At 46.1% G+C, this 26,416-nt stretch overlaps 9 protein-coding genes across 9 annotated transcripts; 3 read left to right on the forward strand and 6 right to left on the reverse strand.

Moving 5' to 3' along the window:
• Positions 1 to 3,750: 3,750 nt before the first annotated feature.
• K460DRAFT_326803 (HET-domain-containing protein) lies at positions 3,751 to 5,064 on the reverse strand (the record flags this gene model as incomplete). The annotated part of the gene is made up of 2 exons (XM_040930637.1): positions 3,751 to 4,641; positions 4,692 to 5,064. The coding sequence occupies 2 exons, from the start codon at positions 5,059 to 5,061 to the stop codon at positions 3,788 to 3,790; spliced, it is 1,224 nt and encodes a 407-aa protein (XP_040792764.1). The 3' UTR covers positions 3,751 to 3,787.
• Positions 5,065 to 6,403: 1,339 nt separating this feature from the next.
• On the forward strand, positions 6,404 to 7,175 carry K460DRAFT_361028 (50S ribosomal protein L33). The gene is made up of 3 exons (XM_040932380.1): positions 6,404 to 6,452; positions 6,577 to 6,693; positions 6,858 to 7,175. Exons 1-3 carry the CDS (start codon positions 6,440 to 6,442, stop codon positions 6,902 to 6,904), a joined length of 177 nt encoding a protein of 58 aa, XP_040792765.1. The 5' UTR covers positions 6,404 to 6,439; the 3' UTR covers positions 6,905 to 7,175.
• K460DRAFT_11808 (uncharacterized protein) lies at positions 6,896 to 7,301 on the forward strand. Its single transcript, XM_040926604.1, has one exon. The coding sequence runs from the start codon at positions 7,019 to 7,021 to the stop codon at positions 7,229 to 7,231; it is 213 nt and encodes a 70-aa protein (XP_040792766.1). The 5' UTR covers positions 6,896 to 7,018; the 3' UTR covers positions 7,232 to 7,301.
• On the reverse strand, positions 7,220 to 7,805 carry K460DRAFT_11801 (uncharacterized protein). Its single transcript, XM_040926603.1, has one exon. The coding sequence runs from the start codon at positions 7,768 to 7,770 to the stop codon at positions 7,372 to 7,374; it is 399 nt and encodes a 132-aa protein (XP_040792767.1). The 5' UTR covers positions 7,771 to 7,805; the 3' UTR covers positions 7,220 to 7,371.
• Positions 7,806 to 10,669: 2,864 nt separating this feature from the next.
• On the reverse strand, positions 10,670 to 12,016 carry K460DRAFT_411941 (uncharacterized protein; the record flags this gene model as incomplete). Its single annotated transcript, XM_040937510.1, has 7 exons — positions 10,670 to 10,740; positions 10,864 to 10,965; positions 11,018 to 11,054; positions 11,098 to 11,251; positions 11,298 to 11,319; positions 11,519 to 11,578; positions 11,731 to 12,016. 7 exons carry the CDS (start codon positions 12,014 to 12,016, stop codon positions 10,670 to 10,672), a joined length of 732 nt encoding a protein of 243 aa, XP_040792768.1.
• A 76-nt stretch (positions 12,017 to 12,092) lies between these two features.
• K460DRAFT_361029 (uncharacterized protein) lies at positions 12,093 to 12,732 on the reverse strand. Its single transcript, XM_040932381.1, has 2 exons — positions 12,687 to 12,732; positions 12,093 to 12,625 (listed from the first exon to the last, which is right to left on the reverse strand). The coding sequence occupies exon 2, from the start codon at positions 12,347 to 12,349 to the stop codon at positions 12,107 to 12,109; it is 243 nt and encodes an 80-aa protein (XP_040792769.1). The 5' UTR covers positions 12,350 to 12,625; positions 12,687 to 12,732; the 3' UTR covers positions 12,093 to 12,106.
• Positions 12,393 to 13,882, forward strand: K460DRAFT_390754 (uncharacterized protein; the record flags this gene model as incomplete). Its single annotated transcript, XM_040935792.1, has 3 exons — positions 12,393 to 13,088; positions 13,191 to 13,349; positions 13,630 to 13,882. Exons 1-3 carry the CDS (start codon positions 12,592 to 12,594, stop codon positions 13,880 to 13,882), a joined length of 909 nt encoding a protein of 302 aa, XP_040792770.1. The 5' UTR covers positions 12,393 to 12,591.
• A 3,364-nt stretch (positions 13,883 to 17,246) lies between these two features.
• K460DRAFT_350290 (uncharacterized protein) lies at positions 17,247 to 17,711 on the reverse strand (the record flags this gene model as incomplete). Its single annotated transcript, XM_040931490.1, has 3 exons — positions 17,247 to 17,467; positions 17,515 to 17,618; positions 17,671 to 17,711. 3 exons carry the CDS (start codon positions 17,709 to 17,711, stop codon positions 17,247 to 17,249), a joined length of 366 nt encoding a protein of 121 aa, XP_040792771.1.
• A 2,677-nt stretch (positions 17,712 to 20,388) lies between these two features.
• Positions 20,389 to 25,811, reverse strand: K460DRAFT_350291 (uncharacterized protein; the record flags this gene model as incomplete). Its single annotated transcript, XM_040931491.1, has 6 exons — positions 20,389 to 20,447; positions 20,502 to 22,752; positions 22,804 to 22,869; positions 22,916 to 23,384; positions 23,435 to 25,042; positions 25,093 to 25,811. The coding sequence occupies 6 exons, from the start codon at positions 25,809 to 25,811 to the stop codon at positions 20,389 to 20,391; spliced, it is 5,172 nt and encodes a 1,723-aa protein (XP_040792772.1).
• Between the last annotated feature and the right edge of the window lie 605 nt (positions 25,812 to 26,416).

Here is a 26,416-nt window from a genome sequence, read left to right on the forward strand (position 1 = left end):
AAACTAATTTTTATTAGATTTTTTTAGCTTTGTAATAAACTAATAGCTTGCAACAATTTTTTAATAAAACTTTAATATTATTTATATACTAAGTAAGAAAAATATTATTCTTAATATACTTTTAAGGTATTTCTAACTAAAAAATTAAAAGCTTTTTTTAAAGGATAAAAACAACTTAGAGCCCTTTATTAATTAAACTCTAGAAAGGTATAAAAAAGTCTATATAGCTAAAAGCTTAATTAAACTACAATACTTAGTTAAAAAGTATAATAAAGACTTAAAAAAAATAGCAGTCTTTTTCTAGATACTAGAATGCCTAACTTATATATAAGGCAAAATGCTCTAAGCTTAAACTAAAAAGGCAACCTGCTTTTTTATTTAAAAAAAGTACTTATTTAAAAAGGCTACTAAAGCAATGCTAGCACAAAAAGTATTTAATAAGCCTAAAATATAAGTAGCGCTAATTTAAAAAATGCATAAACAATTAAGACATAAAGGTATTTAGACTATATTTAAAGTAATTAACTAGTAATACTAGTAAGAAAAAATATATTAGCAAGTAGCAAAGCAACTTAGCTTTTATAAAAAATATTAGTTAATTAAAAAAGCTAAAAAAGAAGTAGAGCTTAATACAATATACTTTTAAGTATTATAGACGTAGTAAACTATTAATATTACATTTATACTAAAAATTAAAAAAAAAACTTACTTATTAATTGCCTATAAATACTTTTTAAAATAGTTTAAAGCTTATACAGTTTATACTGCAAACTTAGAAACTATAGCCTAATTTATTTTTAAGGAAATTTGCTATAAGTAAAAAGTACTATAAAAGCTCTCTATTAATAAAAATACTAAAAATAAGTTAGTAGTTAAAGCGCTTGCTACCTTTTTTAAAATTTACTATATATAAGCTTTTGCGTATAATTTAAGAGCTTAAAGCCTTATTAAAAAAAGACATTAAAGCTATATTTATGCTTTAGTAAAGCTAACTAGCTTTTAAGTAAATAATTTAGCAGTAATTACTTAAGCTAAGCGTATATTACTGTAACGTTTTTTTAAATATTTTCCTACGCAACTAGTTTTTAGCTAAAACCTTATACTTCTAATAAAACTTATAGTACTTACTTAGTAAAGTCTGCTATAGTTAGTAATAGAAAATTATACTAATTTGCTTATAGTTTAAGCTACCTAGCTATAATTTTAGTAAAAAAACTTAAAAAAAGTAGTTAATTATACAAGAAAGCTTCGCAGAAAAGCAACTAAAAATTAAAATAAAAAAAAAAAAGTACTAATTGCCTTGCAAGAAAGTAAGTTAGTATTAATTTAAAATATAATAAAAGCTATTAATAAGAGCTTAAATTAAAAGCTTGCTAAAAAGTAGCTAGGACCCTACTAAATAAATACTATAAACTTAGATAAAAGCTATTATTAGCTTAAAAATTTAAATAAAGTAGTATTTGCAAGCACTACTTAAACTAATAGGCTAAAAAAGTTTAAAAAAATGCTAAAAACGCTTAAAGCTAAAATTTTAGTAAAAAAACTAAAATTATATTTAGAAACTAAAAAGTTTTAGATAGTAACGCTAATCTTAAGCACCCTATAAGCACTTAAAAAACTACTATTATTAATACTTTTTATTATAAATACTAAAACTTTATTGTCTAAAAATAACAAGCCTTTACTAAAAAGCTATATTCTAATAAGTTTATATATTTTAAATTAAAAGTCTAACAATGCGCTTTAAAAAGCTATTAATAAGATTTTATAAAATAATATTTTTAAGATAATAAAAAAAAGAAAAGCAATTGTAAATACTAAAAGCAAGTTAGAATAAAATTATATAAGTAAAAAAGAAAAATTAAAAAAGCTACAAAAAAATTAAAAAAAAGAAAAAAAAAAAAAAAAATTTATTAGTAGGCTATTAAAGAAAATAGAAGCTTTAGGTGCTAATAGTATATCTAAAAACTAGTTTTTAAAAATTTTTAAATAAGCAGCTTAATCTATACTAACTGCTTATTATTATTTAATCTGCTTATATTTGCTAGGCCTAAAAAATACTGCTAACTTAAAAACTAAAAGTATTATTATAGCCTTTGCCCTTACTACTGCCGCCTTAAAAAGTATTTAGACTACTAAACTAAATAAAAAAAAAAATTAGGCTATAAAGGCTACGCAGGCTACGCAGGTTATTTAAATTTATAAATACTAAGCTTGCAGCATAATTACAAGCTTAAAAACTTTATAAACTAAAAAAGCTAAAATACTTAAAATAATTTTAGTTATAAATAATAGTAATTTCTGCAAAAGTAAGAGCAGTACTAATAGCGTTTATAAAAAAGCAATCTAGTATTAAAAGTTAGTAAAAAAAATTTTTAAGTAAAAATTAGAAACTTACTATAAAAGCTATAGCAAGCAGTATTACTATTAAAAGCATACTTATTATAAGCTTTATAATTAAAAAGGCAGCTTTAATAGTAAAATTGCGCGCAGTTATTAAAAGTATAATTAGCCCTAGTACTTAAGTAATAGGTACAGCAATTATTAGCAAAGTAAACTTAGTTGCTAGCAGCTATTTATTAAATAACTAGTAAAGTTAGTAAAAAACTATTAGTATAAAAAAGAAAGCACATTTTACCTGCTTTAATATTAAAATTATAGTATTTATAAGTAATACTTATTTTAAAAAGTTGCTAAATACTTAGAATAGCGCTAGCAAAGCAAATAAACGCTAAAAATAAGTAACCCTTAATATTATTTTAGTAAACTATAAAAAATTAAAAATAAAAGCTAAAATTAATGCTTTAGGCTACTAGCTGCTAAAAGAAGTAAGCTAGTATATAAATAAAATTAAAAGTTACTTACTACTACTTTTAGCTTTCTATTATACAAAATAAGCTTATAACTAAGTATTAGTATAAAAAAACTTATACTATTTAAAAAAATAGTTTTTAGCTAAGCGTAGGTTATAAGTTTAAAAAAAGTTTTTTTTATTACTACTATTAGTAAAGTAATAACTGCGAAGATAGAAAAGCTAATAATTATTACTATTATTACTACTACTACTACTTTTACTAAAAGTATTTATTGCAGTACTGCTTAAAGCATAGTTAACAGTAGCTATAGTAAAAAAAAGTAATAATTAAATAGTAAGTTATTAAAGAAGGCTTAGGGAACTAAAAAAAAAAAGTAAAAAAATAAAAAAAAAAATAACTAAAAAAAAAAAAGCAGTTTATATATATTTTTTTTTAAAAAAGTATTAGGCCTAAGCTTTTACTATACTATTATTATATTAAAGCTGCCTTTACTTTAAAACTAGCAGGTAATATTTAATACTAAAGTAGTAAGTAATACTATAGTAAATAAAAGCCTAGCATTTTATAAATAGTTATTTATAATTATAATTATTAGTTTAGTAGTAAAGTGCGTGCAAAAAAGGCTTAATACTTAAATAGCATATTAAGCAATAAGCAAAAAAAAAAAAAAAAAAAAATAAAATAGTAAATAATACTTAATACTATAATATTTAGTATTAAAGGGGGGTATTAGAGCTTAAAGGGGAGTATTAGAGCTTAAAAAAAAGTATTAAAATTTAAAAAAACTAAGCTTATAATTAGGAAAAAAAATATAGTATAGTAAGTTAGCATATAATAAATATTTTTAGCAGTAAAGCTATATTATAGTTTAAATAAGTAAAAAAAAAAAAAGGCACTAATACTAGCTTATAATAAAATACTAGAAATATAAATTGCACGTCTTACTAACTACAGATTAATGCCTGCCTCCTCTATTCGAATGCGCATCGTAGTATGCCACAATACTTATAGTAGAGACTGTGCCTCGTTGTACTAGAAGTAGGCGATTTCTCTGAGCCATGCATGGTTAAGCATTCCCACTTAATTTGCGCTCCGTCGAAAATGAGCATTCGTGGGGAGAGAAGTTGCTCCTGCAGAACCCATGCTCGTCCGTATAAGGCGGGATTACCTCCACCTATATCTTTGACGCGCCCGTAAGATGTGAACTGGATTCGAGTAGGTTCCTTTGAAACAGCAGATTGCGGCAGCTCGATAAAGAAGGGAAGCTGCAGTAGCCCGTCTCTTTCAGCATAGCATCCGACATCACCTCCAGGTGCATGTGCAGCGGCGATGGTTAACGTTGCGTATTGATACACGTCGCACATCGTGGCTGCCTCTGCTGCCCAGTCTTCCCCATCGTCTTGCTTGATGCAAAGACTATCGATCCATATATAGCGGTAGCCCAATTTGCGCGTCGCGTGAACTGCTTCCCTGAATGTCTTCGACAGTCGCTCTGGGGCAATACCTTTACGATGCTCATCGTAGTTATCGATCAGGGTTCTGATAATTGGAATAAGACCCCAGCAATGGCTAAGTGCCACGAAGCTCCGATCGCTGCCCTCTTTGATCTCTTGTTCGCTTTCGATGAGGCGAATGGAATTACTGCTAACATCCAGTAGCCTTGTAGGCACAAAAGAGCTAGCACCATGACCAGCTGGCGGACGACACTTGTCGTGACCGTCAAGGCATGTCTTCGTCCAGAAAGCAGCGAGCTCAAGCGCGCCATCTGAGCCAGTGCTATCGTTGTTTGACTCAGCACTGGTCTTCAATGTGGTTGTAAGGTTTTCTAGGATGCAATTAGCCTACTCCTCTAGTCATTGTGTTATACAAGCATACCGTCACTCAACAGCCCACTACAAGACGCCACCATGCGCTTCGAGATCCTAGCGCCATCACCTGATTTTTCACGAAATTCGGCTGAAAGCACTGGGTGTGGTCCTTTCGATGGATCAATAGTAAGCACGATACTGAGCGGCTCGTCCACATCTTTTAAAAGCGTTTCGTGTTCATGATCGGTCGGCGTAAAGTATATAATGCGACATAAGCGGCAGCGAAGATCAGATGCCTGCTTCAGGTCGCGAATGCTATTGTGGAGGGTTGTTTCGTGATATTCCCAGTGGACATCTTCGCACGAATGGATGGCTTGAGGTATTTTTGCTTTCGAAAATGTTTCGTGCCAGAATGCCTGACATTGATTACAGAACATGGCGAGGTCTACTATGGAGTGTGAGATGGGGTGAGGAGCTGGGGACTATATTAGCGCTACGGCTAAACTAGCATGAGACTTAGGCCACCCTCGTTGCACAGCTGGGCATTGGGGCTGTGGTTTTATCTGACTCGCCGCCCCCATCTTATAAATTTAACTACGAATAAACGTCACGCTGTGTTCTATGATCGAAGTTTAAGTGGGTAGTTAATTCGCGAAAGACAGTACTGAAAAGTCAGTGAACGTGCAAGCATGTAACCATGTCAAATTGCATTCACAAGCACAAGTAGACCTGCTGGATGCAATAAACAAGGGGAACTTCATACATTTGGAAATAGAAAATAAAACAAGCATAGTCTATCAAACAGCAACGAAGGAAACATTCATGCATCGATCACCGACGTTCAAACCTACTCCATCCACGATCCAGAGAGTCCTCCCCTAGGGTTGAACCTGATATAGCTCCGGATATGCGGCTTTGATAATATCCGCACCCTTCTCGCCAATCATATACACCGAGTTCTGAATTCTGCAATCCGGAATCACAGGAAAAGTTGATGCATCAATGATGCGTAAATTCTGCGTGCCATGTACCCTAAGTTCGGAATCGACTACGCCTTGCTCGATATGATCCCAACTTCGATGACAAGGATGGAAACACGAGGGTTTCGGCGAGGCGACCTATGATAACATTGCCAGCTGTGCCGCCGCCGATAAGGATGAAGTCGAATTCAGATGGGATTGGGGTTGGCATAGTGGGGGTGAGTGCTTTGGTGGAATAGGATCAAAAAGAAATTGACGTCGATGTGAGAGTAGATATAGAGAGAGTAGGTTGGACGATGTGGTACAAATTCAGGAGATGCTGCGGCTGTTCTTGTTGATGCTCTTACCCAACAGTTTAACTGACCCTTTATACACATATCAGACCTACGCATCAACATCGAACATGACGCAACACCATATTTACGACCGTCTGATTCGTCTTGCTCGTATCGCGCAAACGTAACCCGTCTCCACGTCTCGTAGCAGATTGCGGTCACAAAACCAGTGCGCATATCTGCAGCGTTCAACTGTACCTTATGACAAGGGTATAAGCGATTTAGTCTATATAATCCTCGTACTCGAAGCGAGGAAGATGGATGTGAGCTACGAGGAGGCGGAAACTTGTTGATGCGCCAGCCCGAGAAATTAGACTCAATACGTACTAGCGTCTGCCCAGGTGAGAGTCGTCATTGCGGGAGATTCCTATCTCAACGCGCTCTGATTGGCGGGGTGGCCGATTGCCGAAGATGGCCCGTCGAGAACATTGACTCTCCAGAACCACACGCTTCAACATTACGACCATTGACGCCGGCACAACACACAATCGCGCGTCGCAATGGCGAAAAAAGGTATGTCTCCCTATACCTTTTTCCCATGCATACTTTCAAGATGGCTCTTGGTTGCACCTTCCGTCTCTTTCGATGCTTCATAGCACTTTCACAACTTCTCGACATGGGCTGACCCTGTGATTAGCAAAGTCCCGTACCATCATGGTGCGTCTCATCTCGATGGCCATGACGGGCTACTACCGCACAATGCAAAGACCGCGAGCGCATCAACCGCTAAGCATGCTCAAATACGATCCCATTGGTACGAATACCCTGCTCTTACCCCAACGACACGACGCATTGCGCCTACCCCATTCTACAGGATGTAGTATGGTTGGCTAAGTGGACAATGCGTGGAGTTGGATGCGATTGACGCAATAGCAAACGTCTCGTGCGTAGAGATCAGAGGCTGACAAAGGGTGGCAGTGCGGAAGCAAGTACTTTTCCTCGAAGCGAAGCGCGGCAAGAAATAGCACGCCCACCTCAATCACGAAACGAGCGCATACGAACTATACTACAGCATAGAATCTAGGCTGAGATCGCGACGAACAGCGGAGTATGCTAGATGGACGTTGCAAAGATGGCGGATGGGAAGGTCTCGCTGCCCCGAACTTCGCCGTGCAGTAAGACCTGAAGGGAATCGCATATATGTACGCATAGTGTACCATACACGCAGCATGGCCCGGCGTTATAGATGGATTAGTCAAATACCAGGCAAGTTGCCATTAATGGATCTTGCACACATCATTCTTCACCTCTCAATGCAAGTGCGAGTCAAATCTCCTTTGCACATTTTGTAGCTTTCTGAGTATTGCATCCGCAGACTCATCTCTGGTTCTCACCTCCTCTGCGTAATCCGAATGAATTGGCGGTAAAGTATCGAGACGAAGTGGCAGTCGACTAAAGACACGTCATTGTCGGGTGCCTTAGCCCAGGAACTCTAAGGCGCACACTCGCCAGCCCCAAAACAAGGCGAAGGGTTGTTCAACAGTAGATTGGCATGCGACGCTTGCCCGGAAATCGTTAGCAGCGTGTGAATAGATGTTATTAATAGACTCCTTTCTAACCCATGTTTAGCACTGAAGGACGCTTTGATTGAAACTTGATCGTGTCGAGATTGGAATTTTACGCAGGCTTCCGCCTCTTGTTGACTAGTCAATGATTGACTGGCACAATAAACTTCAAATCGATATACCAAGGGACTTACAGTCGCAATTTCACGCGACAACCACCTTAACTCTTGAGGGCTGTCCGAATACCCAAGCAGCGGCGTAGCTCTCTCGGTGGACCATTGTGATGAGATGCCACAAGCTAATGCCCATTGAAGCTGTGGCATCATTGTCCCTACGGACACCCTTGTGACCTTTTGATAAGACCACTTAGCAAGTGTAAAATGGTAACACTGAGTTATTGCACGATAGTTAATTAACACAAGTCAAAGTTCAGCTTAGATAGAAGGCATGAGATTATACTACGAATAAAAATGTCGGAGCCTCAACCACCACGAGCCCCATGAACGACGCCGCCGTCGCCCTATGTGACCATGGATCTGTGGTGCGTCCTGCATCGCATACCCCCAGGCCCAGTATTAAATCACGCCCCCATTGTCCAACCGGTAGCCCAGATTCATTCGCGCGGCGGTCGCGGTTCTTGTGATAGAAGGTAACCCACCCTCCCCTCGCGGACAATACCCACTAAGCGATGCGTCTTTTTCGATCTAGGCAGCTATTATGGGACACTACTACGAGGAAGTAGACCCTAAAGTTGGTGCCATTTCCCTGTGTTGCTCTAGGAGAGAAAATGGAGAAGAGGAAGATCGGAAGGGAAGATAATTTAGAGGAGGCAAGATAGGGAGATTCAGGCATGAATAGCAGGAGTAAGATGGGCTGACCATGACTTAATCTGAAGGACACTGTTTTGATGATGAGCAGATAGCAAAAGATGGAGGTTTGAACTTACACGCTGTGCCACCCGGACATTCGACAAGGTGAAAGAAGCAATCCACCTCACCATGAGAACGGACAAAAAGAAGCTCGAAGGCCTTGAGCTCGTGCCACTGCCAACACAGCGGCTCGAACTCACCACCTATTAATGTTAGAATTTTCCTAAAAAAAATTGTAGCTTCTCTTTGATTGAGCGTGTCATCCTTAGTGCAGGGGCCATGCTAATCTTCTCTGTATCGTTTCAAATTGACCAAATGCCCGAAGGCGAAGTACTGGGAATTGTAAACAACATATAGGCCATGTTGTTGTTGTTGTGAGGCGCTGAGACCACGGGGGCGCAAGGCAGCAGGCGGCACGTGAGGGGAGCTTGCAAACGCTTTCACAAACTCGTAAGGTCTTGCACAAAGCTAGCGATAAGCGAGCTGAGTGCAGGGGCAAGCACTGGTAGCTGGAAGGCCTGTGGCATGTTAGCGTGAGTCTTTATGAGGTGGCGGCTGATAACTTGTGATATCAGATCTGCTACTCAGCTACTGTTGATTGAGAAAGCTCTACACATTTCATAAGCGCCATGACAGTGACAGTATCCCTCGTCCATTGTATATAGACGCCTGGCCTTGTGTCAGCGCAAACGTTTCTAGCCTGACCTGGGCCCTTGCGCGCACTTGGTCAAAGTGAACCGGTATAGAGGAGCTCGGCATAGACTCTGCACCAAGGATAGTACGCTGAAAAGGCCGGTTCGATTGTAGAAGAGAATCGATTCATCTATTCAAGAGAAGGGAGTGGAAGATTGTTATTGCCGCCTCGTGTGTGGCCTTCGGGTGCCTGCATTTGCGTTAGTGCATGCATGTGCATCGATCGCTTGACCCACATAGTGCTGAAGAGACGATACATACTGGCATCGCATGCGATGATTTCGTTGGCGATCCCGATTAAAAACACCTGGGTAAGAGATATGAGCATATCAGCACTATCCTTCTTATGAAAGGCGGCGACTTACTATCGAATGGCGAAACTATTGAAGCGACAGCCGCCCATCCCACCATACAGTAACTCTAACGCAGAGGATTGGTTGTGCTTTACGATCCTGCGGCCGGTTGGATTACAATCTACTCTCGTGTCAGCATCAATGTCCTTCGAGCATCTGATCAATTGCAACGACACTCACGAGACTCTAACACCCTGTCACCGACACCATGAGCTACCATTCTAGATCAAAATACCATTCAGCCACATAAACTGAGGGATGTACGGACAAGACAAACCACGAATCTCAAAAGCTGAAGCTGAGAAACATGGTACCAGTCCACGCCCGTGTCGACACCCAGTACCTTCCAGACCAGAGCGTAGTCGTTGGCGAATCCAACACTGGTGAGACGGACACCGTGGGTACCACGCAACTTTCGGCATCTGCAATCTAGTCGGACGAGTGCGACGGAGTTACATCATCTTGGCGACCCGCCTTCACGCGCAGTATAGAGAAATGAACTGCGTGCTTTTTGGGCCGCCGTTGACGCGCCGACGTGCGGCGTGAGGAGGAAATAGAGGAAGATAGAAGGTAGAATAGAGTACGAAGAATTAGCATATGAAGACCGTTAATTGGGAGGAATGGAATAAACTTACCAGCCCACAGAGAGCTGCATGCCTCTTGTTATATTCGGTATCGGTGGTGGCAGGAAGCCTCGAGTGTAGAGAGAGGTTCGAGTTGAGTATAACTCAAGTCAGTATCAAGATCAATCTTCGGACATTTGATCAATTCGAACGACACTCACCGGACAGCTACCACTCTAGATCAAAACCTCAAACTCGGTGTATATGCTTCAAGTCAGTACTTAGCCTCAACCTTCAAGCATCTGGTCAAAGCAAACTTACAGTCGTATTAGAAGTCCAAGCCTTGGGCCGGTCAAGTCGTCGAGGTATAGAGCAAGTTAGCATCTCTGTTCAAACTTCAAGCACTTGGCCAAAATGAACCGACACTGACCGGATTGCATGTCCCCATCTCCGACATCGCCGTTCTCGCTACCATTTTGAATCAAAGGTCCCCGGAAGCCCACGCATCGGCGGTGCGATCAGATGTGCCGTCAGGAAGTACCCTCGGGTTGATGCGCCCGCCTCAGGAGGGGAATAGATGGAAATTCGGCCCGAGAGGAAGGCACCGTTCCGTAGAATTAGCGGATGAAGCTTCAAAGTCAGAGTGGGGGTACTTACGGTAGTCCTGAATCTTGCCACAGCCCAGCCCACCGACAAGCCGCGTAGCTGACCAGAAGCAGTTGACAAAGTCGGAGGGCACTGCTCTGTTTAGCCGTCTCCGAAGAGGACGTTACCAGGAGGCGGGAACGGGGACCCTGAGTCAGATTTTACCTCCCACCCTGTACACGGTCAGCCAAAGGTTAACTGCGGATGGAAGCTTACTAGTTCAACAACCACCTCTCCGCAGTCTATGTCGACATGGTTCACTGTCAGCAAGCGGGAGGCTGGGGCGAAGTACTTACAAGTCCAAACAGTTCCCTCGCTGAGGGCTGCTCTACTTGGCCATCCGAAGATGTTTCCGGGAAGCGCGACGTGGACGCGTAGAGACAGGTTCACTTCCCACACTGTTCACGGTCAGCAAAATTAATTCGGAGAGGAAGACTTACGATCAACGACAGTATCTTCTGCCTCCACTCTGTACAAGCGGTGTTGACTGGCTGTGGTCAGTATGTGTCGCTGTACAAGACGTTACGTACCATGGGTCCAAGGTTGCTCCAGAACTCCCCAGGTTGTGTATTTCTGCTGGGCTTCAGGTGGTACTCAATAGAGCTGCCATCTTGATCGAATGCCGTGTGGTCATGAGTAGGGCTCATGGGGATATGCGATATCAGTGCCAGCTTGTAAACATCACTGGTGAGGTGTTAGTCAAGAGCTCTCAGGAAGTAGATATACTTACCAGGCAAGGTTCTTGTCGGCGACTGTCCATCAGTCATGGCAAACATCAGCAGAAGTAGTGAGTGGAATGTGGACGGCGAAGGAAGGAAATAATGGTTCATTGTGCTACCCAAAGGCGAGTAGCCCCAAAGACGGTGCCCGTGGGCGAGCCGTGAAATCTGAAAGAAGAGGTCAGTGAACTGTATGTGTGTTGGTGGAAGGAGGTAGTGGTATTGTACTCACCAAGCACCAAAGGCTCGACGCCCCAACCAAGGACAGTGCCGGCCGGGAAGGTCGTAGGAGCTAGTGATGAGAGGTCAGTGAGTTGAAGTGGGCAAGCCAGTGTAGTGACAATCACAGCAAGGTGACGACATGCTGTCAACATGCGTTCAATGGTGAGAAGACTTACAAGAGCTCAGCTCAAGCTACCGAAGCTGGACAGGTGCCCGGATCACTGAAGCTCCGAAAGCGAGCGACAGGCACGACACGCTCATGATCGTCAGTACCGAGAGCGACAGAAGAGGTGGATGGCAAGAAACCCACAGCGGGCGAACGCTCAACTTCATGACGGCGGCCAAACAGCGACGCTGGGCGGGGTAGAAGTGGAGGAGAAGGCGGCAGAGGCACCATTTCTGGTGGCATGGGAGCCGTGCGAGCACGAGACTGAGCAGACGGTGCCTTGCGGCGACAGCAGAGAGTAGATAGGAAGGTCTTGATGGAGAAGAGTAGGCCGGCAAGCATGGTGGCGGCAAGTGTGGGAAAATTTGTGTGGTGGTGATGAGGTTGTTTGTGGTGGAGGAGAGAAGGTGAGAGCAAGGCAGAAACTTTTATTTATACTCTAATGACGCGTTGTGGGGGGCTACGGAAGAGAGCAGCAACGACAAAAATATCGGTGGCAGTGGCACAGGGGACGAACAGGCACGCTGCAGAGGCACTGAGCAACTGCAACACCAAGCTGAGTATAATAATGATCAGGATAGGATCAATAGATAGCCATCTATGAATTAGAGCCCCTTGCAGCTTCTTGCAGCCCTGCAACACAGCCGGCTTCGTGATGTTGATACTGCTGGACATCCAGAGCTTTGACCCTAACGGTGGTCCCGCCGCAACAACCTCCCCGCCATATGTCACCAAGAACAACTCCGTATGCTTTCGATACCCATGCCTTGTCCCAAGAGATGAGCGGGGGAATCCAGGGGGGCTCCAGGAGTACTCATTCGTATCGGTAATGTTGGACTCCGGCTAGATGAGGATAGGCAGACTACATCGCCGATGACGGTGGCCCTGAAGCAAACAGCTACCCTAAGGGGGGCGACATGCCATTGAACTTGAGGGCGGCACGTGTAAGACCTTACGCGGCAAGTAAGATATATGCCGTGGCATCTAATTGTTGTAAGCAGAACAAACGTACTTTCATGGCTGACCTTGGGCGTGATTCTCAGCATCTACCGCTCCCTTCAGCAACACCGAACAGTTCTCCTCGTCTCAGACCTTCGAACGCGATATTCTATTTCCATCGGGCCCCGAGGCAATATCTCCTACATACGAAAAGGTCTCGCGGGCAGTCAGTAAACGACAAGAAAGGCGGCGGCCGAGCCAGCTTTCGCAGACAACAGAACAAGTCATCGATACGGGCCAAAGTGTCGCTGGCCACGAGGCAGGCCATGAAGCCTCTGATACAAGTAGCAGAGCAGAGAACCTACACTTTAGGGTATGCTCAATCGGCCTCCGGTATGGATCTCTGGCAGCAGTTGTGCGGCAGGCCTTGGGGCACTCTGTATGACACCTGTCGGGAGGGGAAGGATCAACAACAGTACGCTCGCAAGGGTCGAACTCTGATGAGGCTTTAGAAATGCATATAACACTCCACCTTCTGATAGCAGGGAGTCGGCAGGCTCGCTTGACCTTCTCGAAGGCTCTCGCAATATTCGCCTACCCCACCTTCTCTTTTCATAACGACTTGTACCTCCGCCATACCGAACACCAGCTACTATGGGAGCGAGGCCGAGGTTTACGGATTTAGGGCTACTAGGATGAAGCAGCGGAGACAACTGAAAGGCCTGCTCGAAGAAAGGTGCGTTGGTGATACCCTTTGTGCATGACGGCAACACGCGTTGGGTACCGCCATCTCATCCGCCCTCGCGCGTCCTGGCACCACGATTGTGCACAGGGAAAGATAGGTACTAATTGAGAAGCAGTATATCGTAGTCCAACGGCATGAACGCACCAGAGTCGATGCTACTCTGAGCACCCTCCGACGCTGCGCAGCACCCGCGCGATCCCGCCTCTTTTCCTCGATCGGCCTCGGCCCTCCACACGTACCCCGTCGCGTCGGCATGATGAAAGAAACACAGAAAGGAGAGATACGATTTGAGGAGAAATGACAACAAGAGAACTCAGGGACAAATTATGATAGTTGCAGGAGCAGATGCAGGCGACACGTACCTTGCGCATGACTGTGGACACACACGGAGCAATGCCATCATATCGACCATCATATGCCCATATCTGCGACGATATTCGTATATGCCGATAGAAGCAAAATCTATTCCCTCATGCGGGGCAGATGCTGAAGCCGGCGCACGACAGGGGCTCATCCAGACATGATGCACTGAGCAATCCACGGAATCTGCCGGACGCATCGATCGAAGGGCGAGCACAAACATCAAACAAACAAGGCATGGTGGCCAGTATTGGGCTGTCTAGATAGGACATGGCGCTGCAAAGCTCCGCACATCCTTTAGACGAACGAAGGTGATGTTGTGAAGGCTGACGGACCGAGGTTTGAATAGAGTTCAGACTAACCATTCTCGACCACGGGCGCTCCTTCCACGCACCTCCTCATACACGAGCGTGACCAGAACGCAATCGATATCGATACGTTCTACGCCGTGATTGACGGCTGATAAACGGATGAAAGAAGCAGAGATGCCTCCCTGCGTCGTGATTAAGACTTCTTCAGCCCGTAGCACACCGAGCGGCCCGAAAACGCTACAGTGGGAGAGAAGCGACGATAATGTGAACAATCGCCTGGATGGGCATGCACCCCTCTTTTTGGGTACTAGGGGCGCAATGTATACACGGGTTGCTCCGAAGCAGGGCGAAAGCGCAGACCCGAAATGCTGGCCCCTTTGATTCTGGCACGGAGACGAAGATGTCGCGATCCAGTGGCAGTCGTATTGGCTCCGAATTCATACTCCCGCACAACAAGATCGTTCTACACTAGGTTAGCCGTGCCCGATAAAGATACGAACGTGGAAGCTAGATCCGAAAATCTCAGGAACGGAGAATCGACAGTCGTTCAGTTCACACCTCCTGATTCATCATAGCGTGGAGTAGCGAGTGCTGGAAGACTGGCTTACCTACTATGGAGCAGGTAAAAGATCTGGCAGTGCGAAAAACCTCTAACGACTTACTGGCCACTTTTCCGAGTGATCCCTAGACGAGAGTTGAGGAAACGAAGGTGCCCCGGGCGACATATCGATATCGATATAGCAAACACTGAGAGTGCTATATGACACTGCTACGTGTTCGATTCAATTACTGGTGCGGCAAGGTCTTGCGTCGAGTACCAAGTATCGTCCGTTGTTGCAACACCATGTCTGCAACCCGAAGGGAGCTTTCTATGGGCTTTGAGGTATGTTCTTGTCTTGGACTGAGTTACATTAATAACACCAGGTTACTTACTAACAATTTGTAGCCATATAGCCATTCTGGATCTCTCGAGCTAAGCACACCCTTCATTAGCAATGTCGAGACAGCAAGACAAGACTGTAAAGTGGAAATCGAACGCTCGGTACAACAATAATTAGTCTCCAGGACAAATCAGAGAAACGGTAAGCATCGTAGCAATGGCACTTTTAGAGCAACTGGATGATTACTGACCTGTGTCTACCCTCGTGGTTTCGCACCCATCTCGCAAACGCGTAGGGTCAGTGCTCCTCTTAGGAAGTGATATCGCCAATGACTATCTTCTGTTGTTGGTGATCTTACTCGGTGGAGCTTGAGCCTAATTTTCTTCAGTGTCGTCCATGAGGCAATAGCGGAGTAGAAGCTGTTTGGGGACGTTCAGAATGGTTTGTCATCCATCAAGATATTCCGGAATTATGCTGATAGTCATCTTGGTTCCATTAGTAGGACCCATTGTTCAACTTACTTTGAAAACAATCGCATAAAGCACTACAGCCGAAGCATACTCTCAAAGCATCTTCTAATTCCCTTAGTCGACAGCTCTTACGTGCGACAAAAGCATGCAAGACGAGCTTGCGGTGCCCAAAAGCAGTTTATGCCCACAATGAGAGGAGCTACACCATCAGTAATCCCTGAAAAGATACATATAATCAGACCTGGGCTCGAGAAAGGTCCTCCTCAGTGCATAACCGCTGTGCCTGGACTTGTCTTTCTTCGCGGAAGCTCCGTGTAGGGATCACGCCCGATTAGCGTCAATGCTGTGCAAACCGAGCTAAGTGCTGAATAAGGACTATCATGCTGTCAGCTCAGACACAATAACAACCATACAGTCATAGTAGGAAAGCTGTCACCAGAATGTCGAAGATTCAGCTACAGTTGAATGAAGATGTTCATCATCGGGTATGAGAAGCCTAGATGGAGAGAACTGAGAAAGCTGCCCTTTGAACGGGTATGTGCAGCGTCGAGAGAAGTGCTGACACTGTATAGGGAGGATAATAGCCTCAGATACTGGTTATCACTTCCTGTCCCGACTTGTTATTCCGGAGGCTATCATCTAGACACCATTCGAGATACCGTCGTGTACTATATGTTCGTCAGCAGTGTTCAAGAATAGCAGAAACATTTGAGGTGCAGACTAGAGCCTCAGAGCACTTTGGATTAGGAATCAACAGGAATATTCAGTTGAGTCAAATAGATGGTGTATCAGCATCATTGGGTATGTCGCAAATCATGAGGAAAAGCATGACTTTACTGACCTTAACATGTCTATCTCATTGCGGTTTCCATGACGTATTGCCTCTCGGATCTCCAACCCTCGGTCGCATGCGTTTTCTCAACTGAAACCCTGCGAATCTGTCAGTAAAAGGTAGCACTTGTCAAAGCCATAATCTCCAATTCGAGAATCCGCGCATGGCCACACGCCAGCAACCAAGAAGCCGTCTTGTGTCGACCGCAAGATGTCAAGCACCATACTCGCCGCGAGGTCAACCAGAGATTGGGCTCGAAATGCGCTTCTCTACACCGCAGACGAATTCTTCGCTCCTCGCAAGCAGGATTTGGGAGTCTAGAGTGCCATGGAGACCGGCTGATGGCGAATTACATGTCTATGAATGAAATGTACATCTGTACGTCGAATTAGCAAACCCCGCCAAAATCCGTTCCGACACATATTGCAGAGGAAGATATGTACGAGCCCGAAACACAAGCCCGCCCATTGCCCAACAGGAAAGGGCCAACAGGCTTGTACCGTTCTGCTCGACGCCAATCACCACCGCAGTACCATATTAAACTGAAGGACAGGTACTGTGAAGCAGGTGCTATAGCTCCCCTCGCGTTACAACAACAACAATAGCGAGTCCTGTTTTGGGAGATGAGCACCTTTGGTGATTTGATGGCGGTTGGTTCATCATCAATTTTGGCCCTCGCCCCCACTCTGCAATCCTGCTGCGAATGGTGGCGTTGAGGTAGGATATGAGGAATCCAGCTCAGTGCCAAGGGCCATGCGGTTTTAAGAGAAAGAGAGAATAAAGCAAGCGGAGACGTACCAGATATACTCGAGCGCAGGCCAACCTGGTTTAACGCAGTATGCGCGGCGAAATTCGAACTTCGAATTCGAGAGCTGCACATTATTTTTCGAAATGCCATCGAAAATAGTGACTATGCAGTCAGCATTTCGTTCCCAAACACGACTCTCCAGAACCATTTTCCTATATCCGATATGTACGAGCCTGACAAACCACGGAAGACACATGCAGAACAGGGTGCAGCCTTCGTGGACCTATCAAGCGTCGACCACAGGCTGATAAATAAGCTTCTCTACATCTCCCGCCAGATGAGCCGTAAGGTTTTCGGCCAACCGCTTCCGTATCGTTTTTACCCGAATTACCCACTGCAGCCATGCGGTCTGTCTTGCTTTTGGCGCTGCCTGATCTAGACGAGGTGCACGAGTATAGATATGAAGGATCATAAACTCATACACCAGGTGCCGGGACGCGATGGCGTCTTTGAATTGGGTAGTGTAAGGAGGATATTATTGGCGATATACGTACTCGCAAGATGCACCCAGCATGCTTTTAAACGTCTGCTTGCAGCTGCGTTGCTGACTCGACGACTCGGGAACTCGGAGATGGGAGGATATTGAAGATTCGAGGATCTGTCAAGGCATTAGTATATGCTCTTCTCAAATACGCGGAACATATACAGACGAAAGAAAGATATGTACGACAAGCGACAGCCACCGAGGCATTATAGGGCGACTGCAGCCTCTAAGGACCTGTCCACGGATGGCCACAGATTCAACTCAAATGTCTCTCGCCGCTAGAAACAAGACAGGATAACCTGATCTGGATCGATGCCCTGGGGTCAGATTATGCTTGCCCAAGTGTGGCATCTTCCCATTCCCCTGGTCAAGGCTTTCGACACCCACGATACCGCGTTTTTATCGTTGTTGCTAGCTCCGCCGATGATGTGTATGATATTGAGCATTGTACACAACCTGATTTGGGCCGTGGGTAGGTGGGAATGGAGACTTGGTATGTACAGATGTCATCGAGTGGGACTCCGAAGAAGGCGAGGCATCTACAAGACCTGTCAGCGTCAGCGATTTAACATTTTCCAATCACGCTAAGTAAGACGAGCGACAAAAATGTACGAGTCAGGAATACCTCACACCGTATTGGCAGATGGTTGCCACGATTAAGGATCTGCCCGGCGTCGATGCGGTGGGTCGCCCATATATCCAGCCAACGGATGAGCCTCATAGTTGTAGTTCGATCTCGCCCAGGGCTTGAGGCGATGTCCGAAAAATCCCACACACCGCACTGACGTTGATCGGGGCCGATGGAAGTGTGAGGGTGATATTGGGATCGCACTCACGTCTTCAAGGCCTTTCATGTGGTATGAAACTGGCGTCAAAGCAGAAAGAAGTCGTATACGCACCGGAGGTAGTAGTGATTGTGGAGCTTTGGGTCTGTCATACGTGAAGTCATGCCCAATTCAAGTCCTGCGACTCATTAGCTTGGTTCGACGCTCAGCTTGATACGAAGAGGCAAAGCAAGAAACAATGGCGAATCTCAGACCGCGCAGCTCCCTCCAGCCTAACGCGCCGGGCAAGCCAGCTCAGCAATAGAAATTACCCTGAAGGAGATGATGCAATGCATTTTATCCTCAACACTCCTCTGGACTGCGCTATGAGGGATGTTGAAGGCAAAACGAGTCGCTTACGTCGCAATTTATTCCTTGTTCCAAGCCTTTCCTGGTACCCAAGCTTCGCCAAATTGAGGTTGCTGGAGCGATCATGAGGTCTGCGAACGTTGTCAGGAGATTGGGGATCGACGATAGGACAAGGACAGGAGGCGTAGTTTCGGTGGACGATAGGGTAGTAGAGAGAGGTATCGTGTTTCTGCACTTACTTCAGGTCATACACTAACTCTGATCAAGGTATATGGTTATTAGGCGGAATTGTGACTCAGTTCATGAACGACTTACTCATGGCAAAACACTCGACTCATGTCAACTGCGGTGTGACCTGGAGGTCAGGAGTGGTTGTTGCAACAGTGAATTGGGAGAATAGGCCGTGGCCTTGGAACTGTCCAACCCGGTTGCTATGGTCGTTGTGCGCGATGTGCGCCCGGGCCTCCAGTGACATGCAGCCCCCTCGAGCTTCTGTATCAGCAAGGCGTACAACATCGGTTGACCTATACAAGAGTCAGCCCCTCTGTCTATCTTTTCTCTGGATACTCGCGCCTAGAAATTGGTTGTGGTTGCCTTCCCAGCGGCAACGCTGCGGCCGCCAAACCGGAGAAACTCGAGCTCCGCCAGTCCTGTCAGCCGAACCATAGTGAATTCGCGGACAACACATACGCGCTATGTATATCTAGAGTTACGACTTGCTTTTACGGATGTCTCTGGTGGTAATTGGGTGCGGTGTTCTTGTTGCCCGCGAAGGCGGGGTGAGAGTGCGGAATCGGGGGTCAACACCAAGTACCTTTTCTCAACATCGCGGTGTCCCAGAGAGGTGAAGTGGGTGGGAGCTCGCTCTCAGTATGAGGTATTAGCTTTGTAAGACCGATTCAAGTTGGTTAAGAGTGAGGAAGAAGTGGTCAGAGACGCAACCGCTCGAAGCCAGATGTTGGCGACACCATCATGGGGCTGCAGCCGACCATCAGAGTGGTAAAGAAAGTGAGAATTGAGAAAGCTACATCCCTTTGCTTGGAAGGAGGTCGAGCCGAGCGCGAGAAATTATCTGCGAAGATATTGTCTCAATGGTGATGGTGGGTGGGCGAGGAGGGGAGAGAGGGAGGGACAAGAAAATCCGAAAACACAAGTCGCAGCAGTGCACCCGCCAAGCTATGACCGGGTAACAGCAAAACAACTCGCCACAGTCACTCATAGGAAGTCAGCGGTAGCCATACAGACATTGCCGCAAGGGCTTCAACCATGCACATAGTCAGGTAATGCGGCGCATGGATTTCCAGCTTCCGACCTGATATTTGCTACATAGCTATATCAACTTGAAGTCATATGTGCTGACAGACTAGAGAGCACATCTTTACCACCACCATTTTACCCTTCGTCGGCCGCACTCTCCGCGAATACAGTCGTCCACATCGTCCCTTCGTACCACATATCGAGATATCATGTCCCCGAGAAGCCATGAAAGAAAGAAAACAATACGCCATATTCATGTTTCCGAATACCCCACAGGGAAATCATACCCAGGAATGCCCACATGCCATCGGCAATTGCGTCGTCTTGCTGTAGTATCACTTGACCTTGACCAAGGACCGCCATTGACAACATGCCAGGTGGAAATCATACGCAGTTAGCATGCATAACCGATTGAAGATCTCTGGAATAGCGCTGCGAAAGAAGCTCGAGCATCCCATAGCGCCTCGCCGCCGATGAGACCGCAGACTAGTGGTTCAACGCTTACCCGGCTTGCGACCGGAACGACCCTCGAACGTCCCAATTTGTCCTCGGCCTATAAGAATTTGATTAGTATGGTACGATGTGGAGAAAGAGGAGATATACTTACTCTTGCTCTTAGTTAGCCGAGAAGAGGTACGACGCGTAAAACCACTGTCTATGGCTTGCGATGGTATGGCCTGTTGGCCGCGAGACTGGTACATGTCATTGGAAGGCGATATCCGACTGGACATACTAGGTGGCACTCTGGACGAGCTAGGCTTGGTCTTTGAACGAGATGCTGCAGGCGTCGATTCCCGTGGATAAGATGGACCGTGTTGTACGTTCGAACGGGGACCTACAACTGGTGAACGAGGAACACACGGTGAGCTGGTCCGCGGCTCAGATGACCGATCCCTTGAGTAAGATTGTGAGGAGATGCGCAACCTCTTAGTAGCCGTGTCTTTCTCGGTTTGGCTCATGGAGTTCTTTCGCTTCTGGTTGTAGCTCTGGCCCAAAGCCTGAGGTGGGCCCTGTCTTTCTTCGATGTGACCTGGAAGCTGAGGATCATGATGGCCATAGGAGTACCTCGAGGCGGATGAGGGAGGATGTATAGAATCTGGGGTGCTCGTACCACTGTTATTGACAAGCTTCCGACTCGACTTCTCATACATTGGATGTTTAGCTGTAAATTTGATGCGTGTGTCCAAATGAGGAGAAACAGCCTCCGGGGGAGGCATCATTCGGGAAGCTGTATTAGCTTGAGATCTTGGACGATAATGCGAGCGAGATGAACGGGAACCAGATACAGAAACGTTGTCAGAACGCATTGGAGTCTTCTCTGCGTTCCCTTGAGACAGGTTATATGTGGGAGAGCTACGATCTTGGCCACGGAGCATTGGAGGCGATAGAGGCTGCGCATCTACCTGCATTTGTGCCATTTCCCCCGAGCTGACTGTGGACAGGTCAGTCAAGTTTGAGTCCTGACTTTTCGTCTCGTGATGCGCCATTTGGCTCCTCTCGCCGAATTTCTCGATGGTCATCAATGGACTTCCCTTCTCTTGAGTCTCGGCAACAGGTTCGGCCGCAGGGTCTATGACAGAAAGACCGTAGTCATCGAACAAGTCTCCAGCCACGGGGATGTTCTGGGACCTTTCTTCAAACAGGTTAAACGAGAGTTGCGAATCTTCCCTCTGTGTACGGGGAAGATCAGGCTGGAGAAGATTTGACGTGAACACGTGGCTGTCATGCCGAATATCCGAGGATACAGCCAAGTTGAGTACAGAATGGTTATTGCGATTGACTTTCTTCCTGTTGCTTCCAGCTTGGATGCTCCGCAGCGAACGGGAGGATTCTTCCCCAACGTTCGATGATCTGGCTGTGTGCTTCTGGCTCGGGCCATTTCGGGAGTTTGCCTCTTGGAGTTTCCGGTCATACTCTTCATGAAGCTGTTGTAGCATTTTCTCCGTACTCTTACGATCCGATTCGAGTTTGGCACTGTGTTCGGCTTCGGAGAGGCGAAGCTTTGCTTCAGCCTCTTTCAACACTACATCAGCATGCGTCAGGCGGCGACTCCAATCATTGATTTCCGTGCAATGAGCGTCTTCGGATTTGCGCTTTTCCTCGGCGGCGTCAGCTTGAACACGACGCATTTCGGCATCCTTGGACTCTTTCGCAGCCTGAAGCTCGGCCAGTTGTTGGTGAAAATTGTCTCGTTCGATGGAGAACGTTGCCTGGGCATTTTTCAAGTTCGCTTCGTTGGATGTAGCTTGCTCAAGCATAGACCGGAGATTCTCTTTCTCATCTTGTAAAGTCAAAATCTGGCCTTGAGCTAATTGTACAGCTGTCTGAGCATTTTGTCGCGTCTCCAAAATCTGGTCCTCAGTCTGCTGGTGCAAGTTATCGATCGTTGAAAGATGCTGGGATATTTGGGTCTGCAACTGGTCATACGAGGCTTGAAGGTCTGCCGCTTTAATGCTTAGGTCGGCATACGTTTGTTTCAACGCTGCATAGTCGCGCGTCGTGGACTGAAGTTCCTCAGTCTTTTGACGTAGTTCTTCCTTCAAACCTATGATTTCAGCAGACGTTGAATCACTTCTTAATGCTGCTTTTCCTGCAATTTCCAGTTTCTTCTCCAGCGCTGTCTTTTCAATGCGTGTCGTAGTGAGCTCGGAGCTAAGGATTTTGGCGTTCTTCCGTAGCGTATGGAGTTGATCTTTCGCGGCGCTTACTTCCGTCCGCTGTTCATCTAGTTTCCCTCCTTTCTCGTCACACTCGATAGTGAGACGGTGAATCTCATTCTTGAAGCCACTCTCCCTCTCTTGCATCGACTTCTGACACTCCTCCACAATCTTCGCACGCAAGTCGGCCGCATTCTCGGTCTGTATAGCAGGTTAGGGAGTGCAACACCGTGATTACAGCCACGATTTTACCTTTTTTTCCTGTTTTGCAGATGCGTCAATCTTGAGGAGCATAGCTTTTGCACTCTCGTACCAATTCTGTGGTGCGTTAGAGTATGTAGTCGGACAAGGAAGCTAAGTATACCTTGTACTTGGCTGCCTCTTGTTCAAGCTCCTGCCGGAGCCGTTCCGTCTGGTCTATCCTGGAATTGGCCGTCTGTAGATCATCCTCTCCATTTCTCACTTGTTGACGTAGGTTAGTCAGCCCTCGTTCAAGTTCTGCCAATTCTGACTCTTGGTTGCGAGTCGTGTTCCTCATATCGCTTAGCTCGCGTTCAAGTTGAGATTCGTGTGTTTCAAGATCAGCTTCATTCTGTTGAAGAACTCTGATCTGTCTGTCTAAGTCTTGAGAATTCTTCTTTTGAGCTTCGAGCTCCTTCTTGAGGGTAGCATTCGATTCTTGGGCTTTGCGGTCCTCAGCAAGGACATCCTCATACTTTAGTATCTCTGTGCGAAGGTGCTGCATTTCAGTTTTGACACAAACTTGAATCTCGTCAGTGGGCAACAATTTGCTCTCCACCGCACTGGATAGAGTTCCGAGTCCGGCATCGACGCTGCTTGTTGTATTAGCACATGGCTTGTTATGGGAATGACTTTATATTACCGCTCGCCTACGAAGCGGAGCATCCCTTCAGCCTTCTGGACATCTTTAATGGTAATGAATGGGGTAGCCTGAAGCTTCTTCAAGGCGACCAGACACTCCTTGATCCCAACATCCCGATCGTCGCCGATAGCAACACCGTCGATGGCCGTCTGAAGAAGCTCGAGCTTGTCGGTTAGTGCAGTGGAAACATCGCCGAGTTGGCGCTGCGTGTTCTGGACGGCCGAGAGAAGTTGTTTCTCCAGGTCGACGCGCCTCCTTCTCTCTTCTTCGTACATGACGGTGTGCTTGCTCAAATACTCCGCGAAATCTCGCTTCTTCGACTCGGAATTGGTCAGACGCACGTACAGATCTTCAGCCGTCGACCTCAAATTCTTCTGGCTCTTTACTAGTACATCGAGTGTAACCTCAAAGTCACGTCGAAGCGAGGATTTCTCACTCTCGACTTCGGCAATTTTCTCTTCCAAAGTCTTCTTGCTCTGGTCGTGAAAACAAGTAACCAATTTCTGTAGCTTCTCGTAATCTTTCTGAAGACCAGCAGCATATTTCTGATTTGTTTTTGCCTTTTCGGTCATTCGAATGATAGCATTACCGAGGTTCTGATGCTTTTCTTTCGATTCAGCGATGGTATCGTTTTGCAAGCTAACCATATCTCGAAGCATACCAATAGTCTCCTCGTGATGCTTTGTAGTTGCTTTATTCTCGTGCTGAGTACGGAATTGCTCAGCAAGGAGTGCTACGCGTAAGTCTTGCATAGAGCGTTCGATACCGGAAGACATGGATGGAGGATGGACGCGGTGTGGCAAAAGTCCGTTCGTGGCTCGTGGTTTCTTGTGGGGCTTGCCCACTCGATGAGGCCCACCTTGGGTAGAGGTGTCGTGGAGAACAGCTTCACCTTCTTTGCTCTGAAACTGCTTCTGCGTCGCAACCAGTTCAGTCGGTGATTGAGGGTCCAGTCGATTTGCAGGCCCGGGAAGATCTTCTGATGCATTGATGCTTCGTAGTCGCGACTTTGCACTTCCATTCCGTTGAGATCTCATTGACTGTTGCTCTGGCAAGACTTGAGTGGCGGATTCCTCAGGAACGCACTCTAACGCCTGTTCTGAGTTTGCCTTAGATAGCTGCTCAAATGAGACGGTAGATGAATGCTCCAAAGGTACAGGTAAACCCGATCGAGAAGAGGCAACCGGCAGGCCGGCAGTGATCATAGGAGCCGTATGTTGTAATGCATTGAAAGTATTCAGTCCAAATTGCGAACCATCGTCATCAACAGCGCGAGACGCGTAGCCATGGTGATTTTGAACGTCTCCGTGATGACCAGGGACGGCGGTAATAGTCTGAGTGTCTCCTACAACGGGGCCATGTTCTTGGAAGGCGTGATCGTCAGCAGGAGCTGTATCATGCAAGCTGACAAGGCTGGAAGCTTGACTTCGATAGCCCGTCATGTGGTACGGTCGTGGAGGCCATGGCGCTCTGCGTTCCTGTGAGAGAAGAGCTCTCGTGCCCTTCTTGGCCCTCTTGACAATACGGGTTTTCTTAGCGCCAGTGACAGGCCTTGTATCGGGTTGCGCAGAAGGTGGTGTATTCGACCTCGACTCTGGGAGCTCAGATCTGTTTATACTTGTCAGTGTAGACTCCATCAACTTAGTGTGTGCTCTTACCCCATGGGGCCAGCACTTAGGTTGTGATAAGGTGTTGTTGCCATATGAGACGGAAGTAGTAGCTCGTATGCAGGCTGTGGACGGTCCGTACTGGGGGGATTTTGTTGAGTATGATTTACAGCTACTAGAGGTGAGCGAGCTGCAGGCATGGCAACGATACTGTCTCCTGATGGCTCGAGTTTAGATTTTGCGAGAGGCCACACACCATCAAGTGCTTGGCCCTCGAGATGACCCACTGCAGCATCTGTTGGATTTGCTTGAGTGGCAGAGTCTGTGATTGCTTGGTCATCCTTTGGGGAGGTTTTGCTATGCACCTTTCTGACCTGCCCAAAGGAGAAGGCGGAGGATGTTGACGGCGCTGGAGTTCCTCTCGATCCGCAACCCTCCTTGGTCAAAAGTTTGATGGTAAACGGAGCAGGTTCCAACGCCTCTGTCATCTTCCTCACCGCGTTGCGTTCGATAATGTCAGCAGAGTTGGGGCTGAGAGGTACTTCCTCTCCGTAGTCCGAACGCTTATCGAAGCGGTGACCTACACCATCGATGCGTTCATCTTGCTGAAGCTGGGTATCCGGGATAACCGAGTCGCTGTGGGGTACTTGGATATTGTGCTTCTCGACGTCTCTCTCATCATCTGTCGACTCGGGGCGTACCTCGTTCCTCAATCGTGATGGTTTATGCGTCTTCGCTGGCTGCTTCCCCTTGGAGGGCAGCCCAGCCATTACGAGCGACGACTGCCTATCCGACAACAGCAGGGACGCAAGTATACAAAGGTGAGATGAAACAGACAGCAGCTAGAGTTCGCAGCCACTATAGAAAACGACTCAAGGTGAGGTGCGACGAAACGAGGTAAGATGGTTGAAGTGAGGGGTGGCAAAGTTCGTTGCTCCGCTCTTTCCTTCCTACCTCGACATGAGGATGTTGCGAAGGAGCAACATGACGTAACATTACCAGCTTTACTACGTATACGAGATGAAAGCGATTGTAAAGACTATAACTCCTCACGCTAAAAGATTGTAGCCGTGATAGGAAGACCTATGTTATGGCACTTACCTTCTCCCTCTCGTCTCATCTCAAGAACTCTGACGGGTCTTCGTACTGAGAGAAGTGGAGTTATAACGCGAAACTGGCCCAAAGCTCTCTGCAAATCGTAGAAGCGGCGTTGCAGTAATGGACGGTTATAGCAACCATGGGGCCTGCATCCAACACGTAACTCTCCGTATTATCAACTGATCACTCCCCTCTTACTGCTGCCACCCAAGAATCCAGCTTCTCAAAATAAATCTCAGCGCAGCCAGAGAGCATGGGGTCACTATTCACCGCTCCA

Source organism: Cucurbitaria berberidis (genome assembly GCF_010015615.1).
Source record: "Cucurbitaria berberidis CBS 394.84 unplaced genomic scaffold K460scaffold_1, whole genome shotgun sequence".
In the NCBI taxonomy this organism is placed as follows: Eukaryota; Fungi; Ascomycota; class Dothideomycetes; order Pleosporales; family Cucurbitariaceae; genus Cucurbitaria; species Cucurbitaria berberidis.

What these genes read in the sequence shown, in the direction of transcription:
- K460DRAFT_361028 (XM_040932380.1), top strand. An exon ending in GCTCAAATACGATCCCATTG is followed by an intron (nt 6,694 to 6,857) that starts GTACGAATACCC and finishes AAAGGGTGGCAG; the next exon opens with TGCGGAAGCAAGTACTTTTC.
- K460DRAFT_11808 (XM_040926604.1), top strand. Translation starts at nt 7,019, where the DNA reads ATGGGAAGGTCTCGCTGCCCCGAACTTCGCCGTGCAGTAAGACCTGAA.
- K460DRAFT_11801 (XM_040926603.1), bottom strand. Translation starts at nt 7,770, where the DNA reads ATGATGCCACAGCTTCAATGGGCATTAGCTTGTGGCATCTCATCACAA.
- K460DRAFT_361029 (XM_040932381.1), bottom strand. Translation starts at nt 12,349, where the DNA reads ATGTCCAGCAGTATCAACATCACGAAGCCGGCTGTGTTGCAGGGCTGC.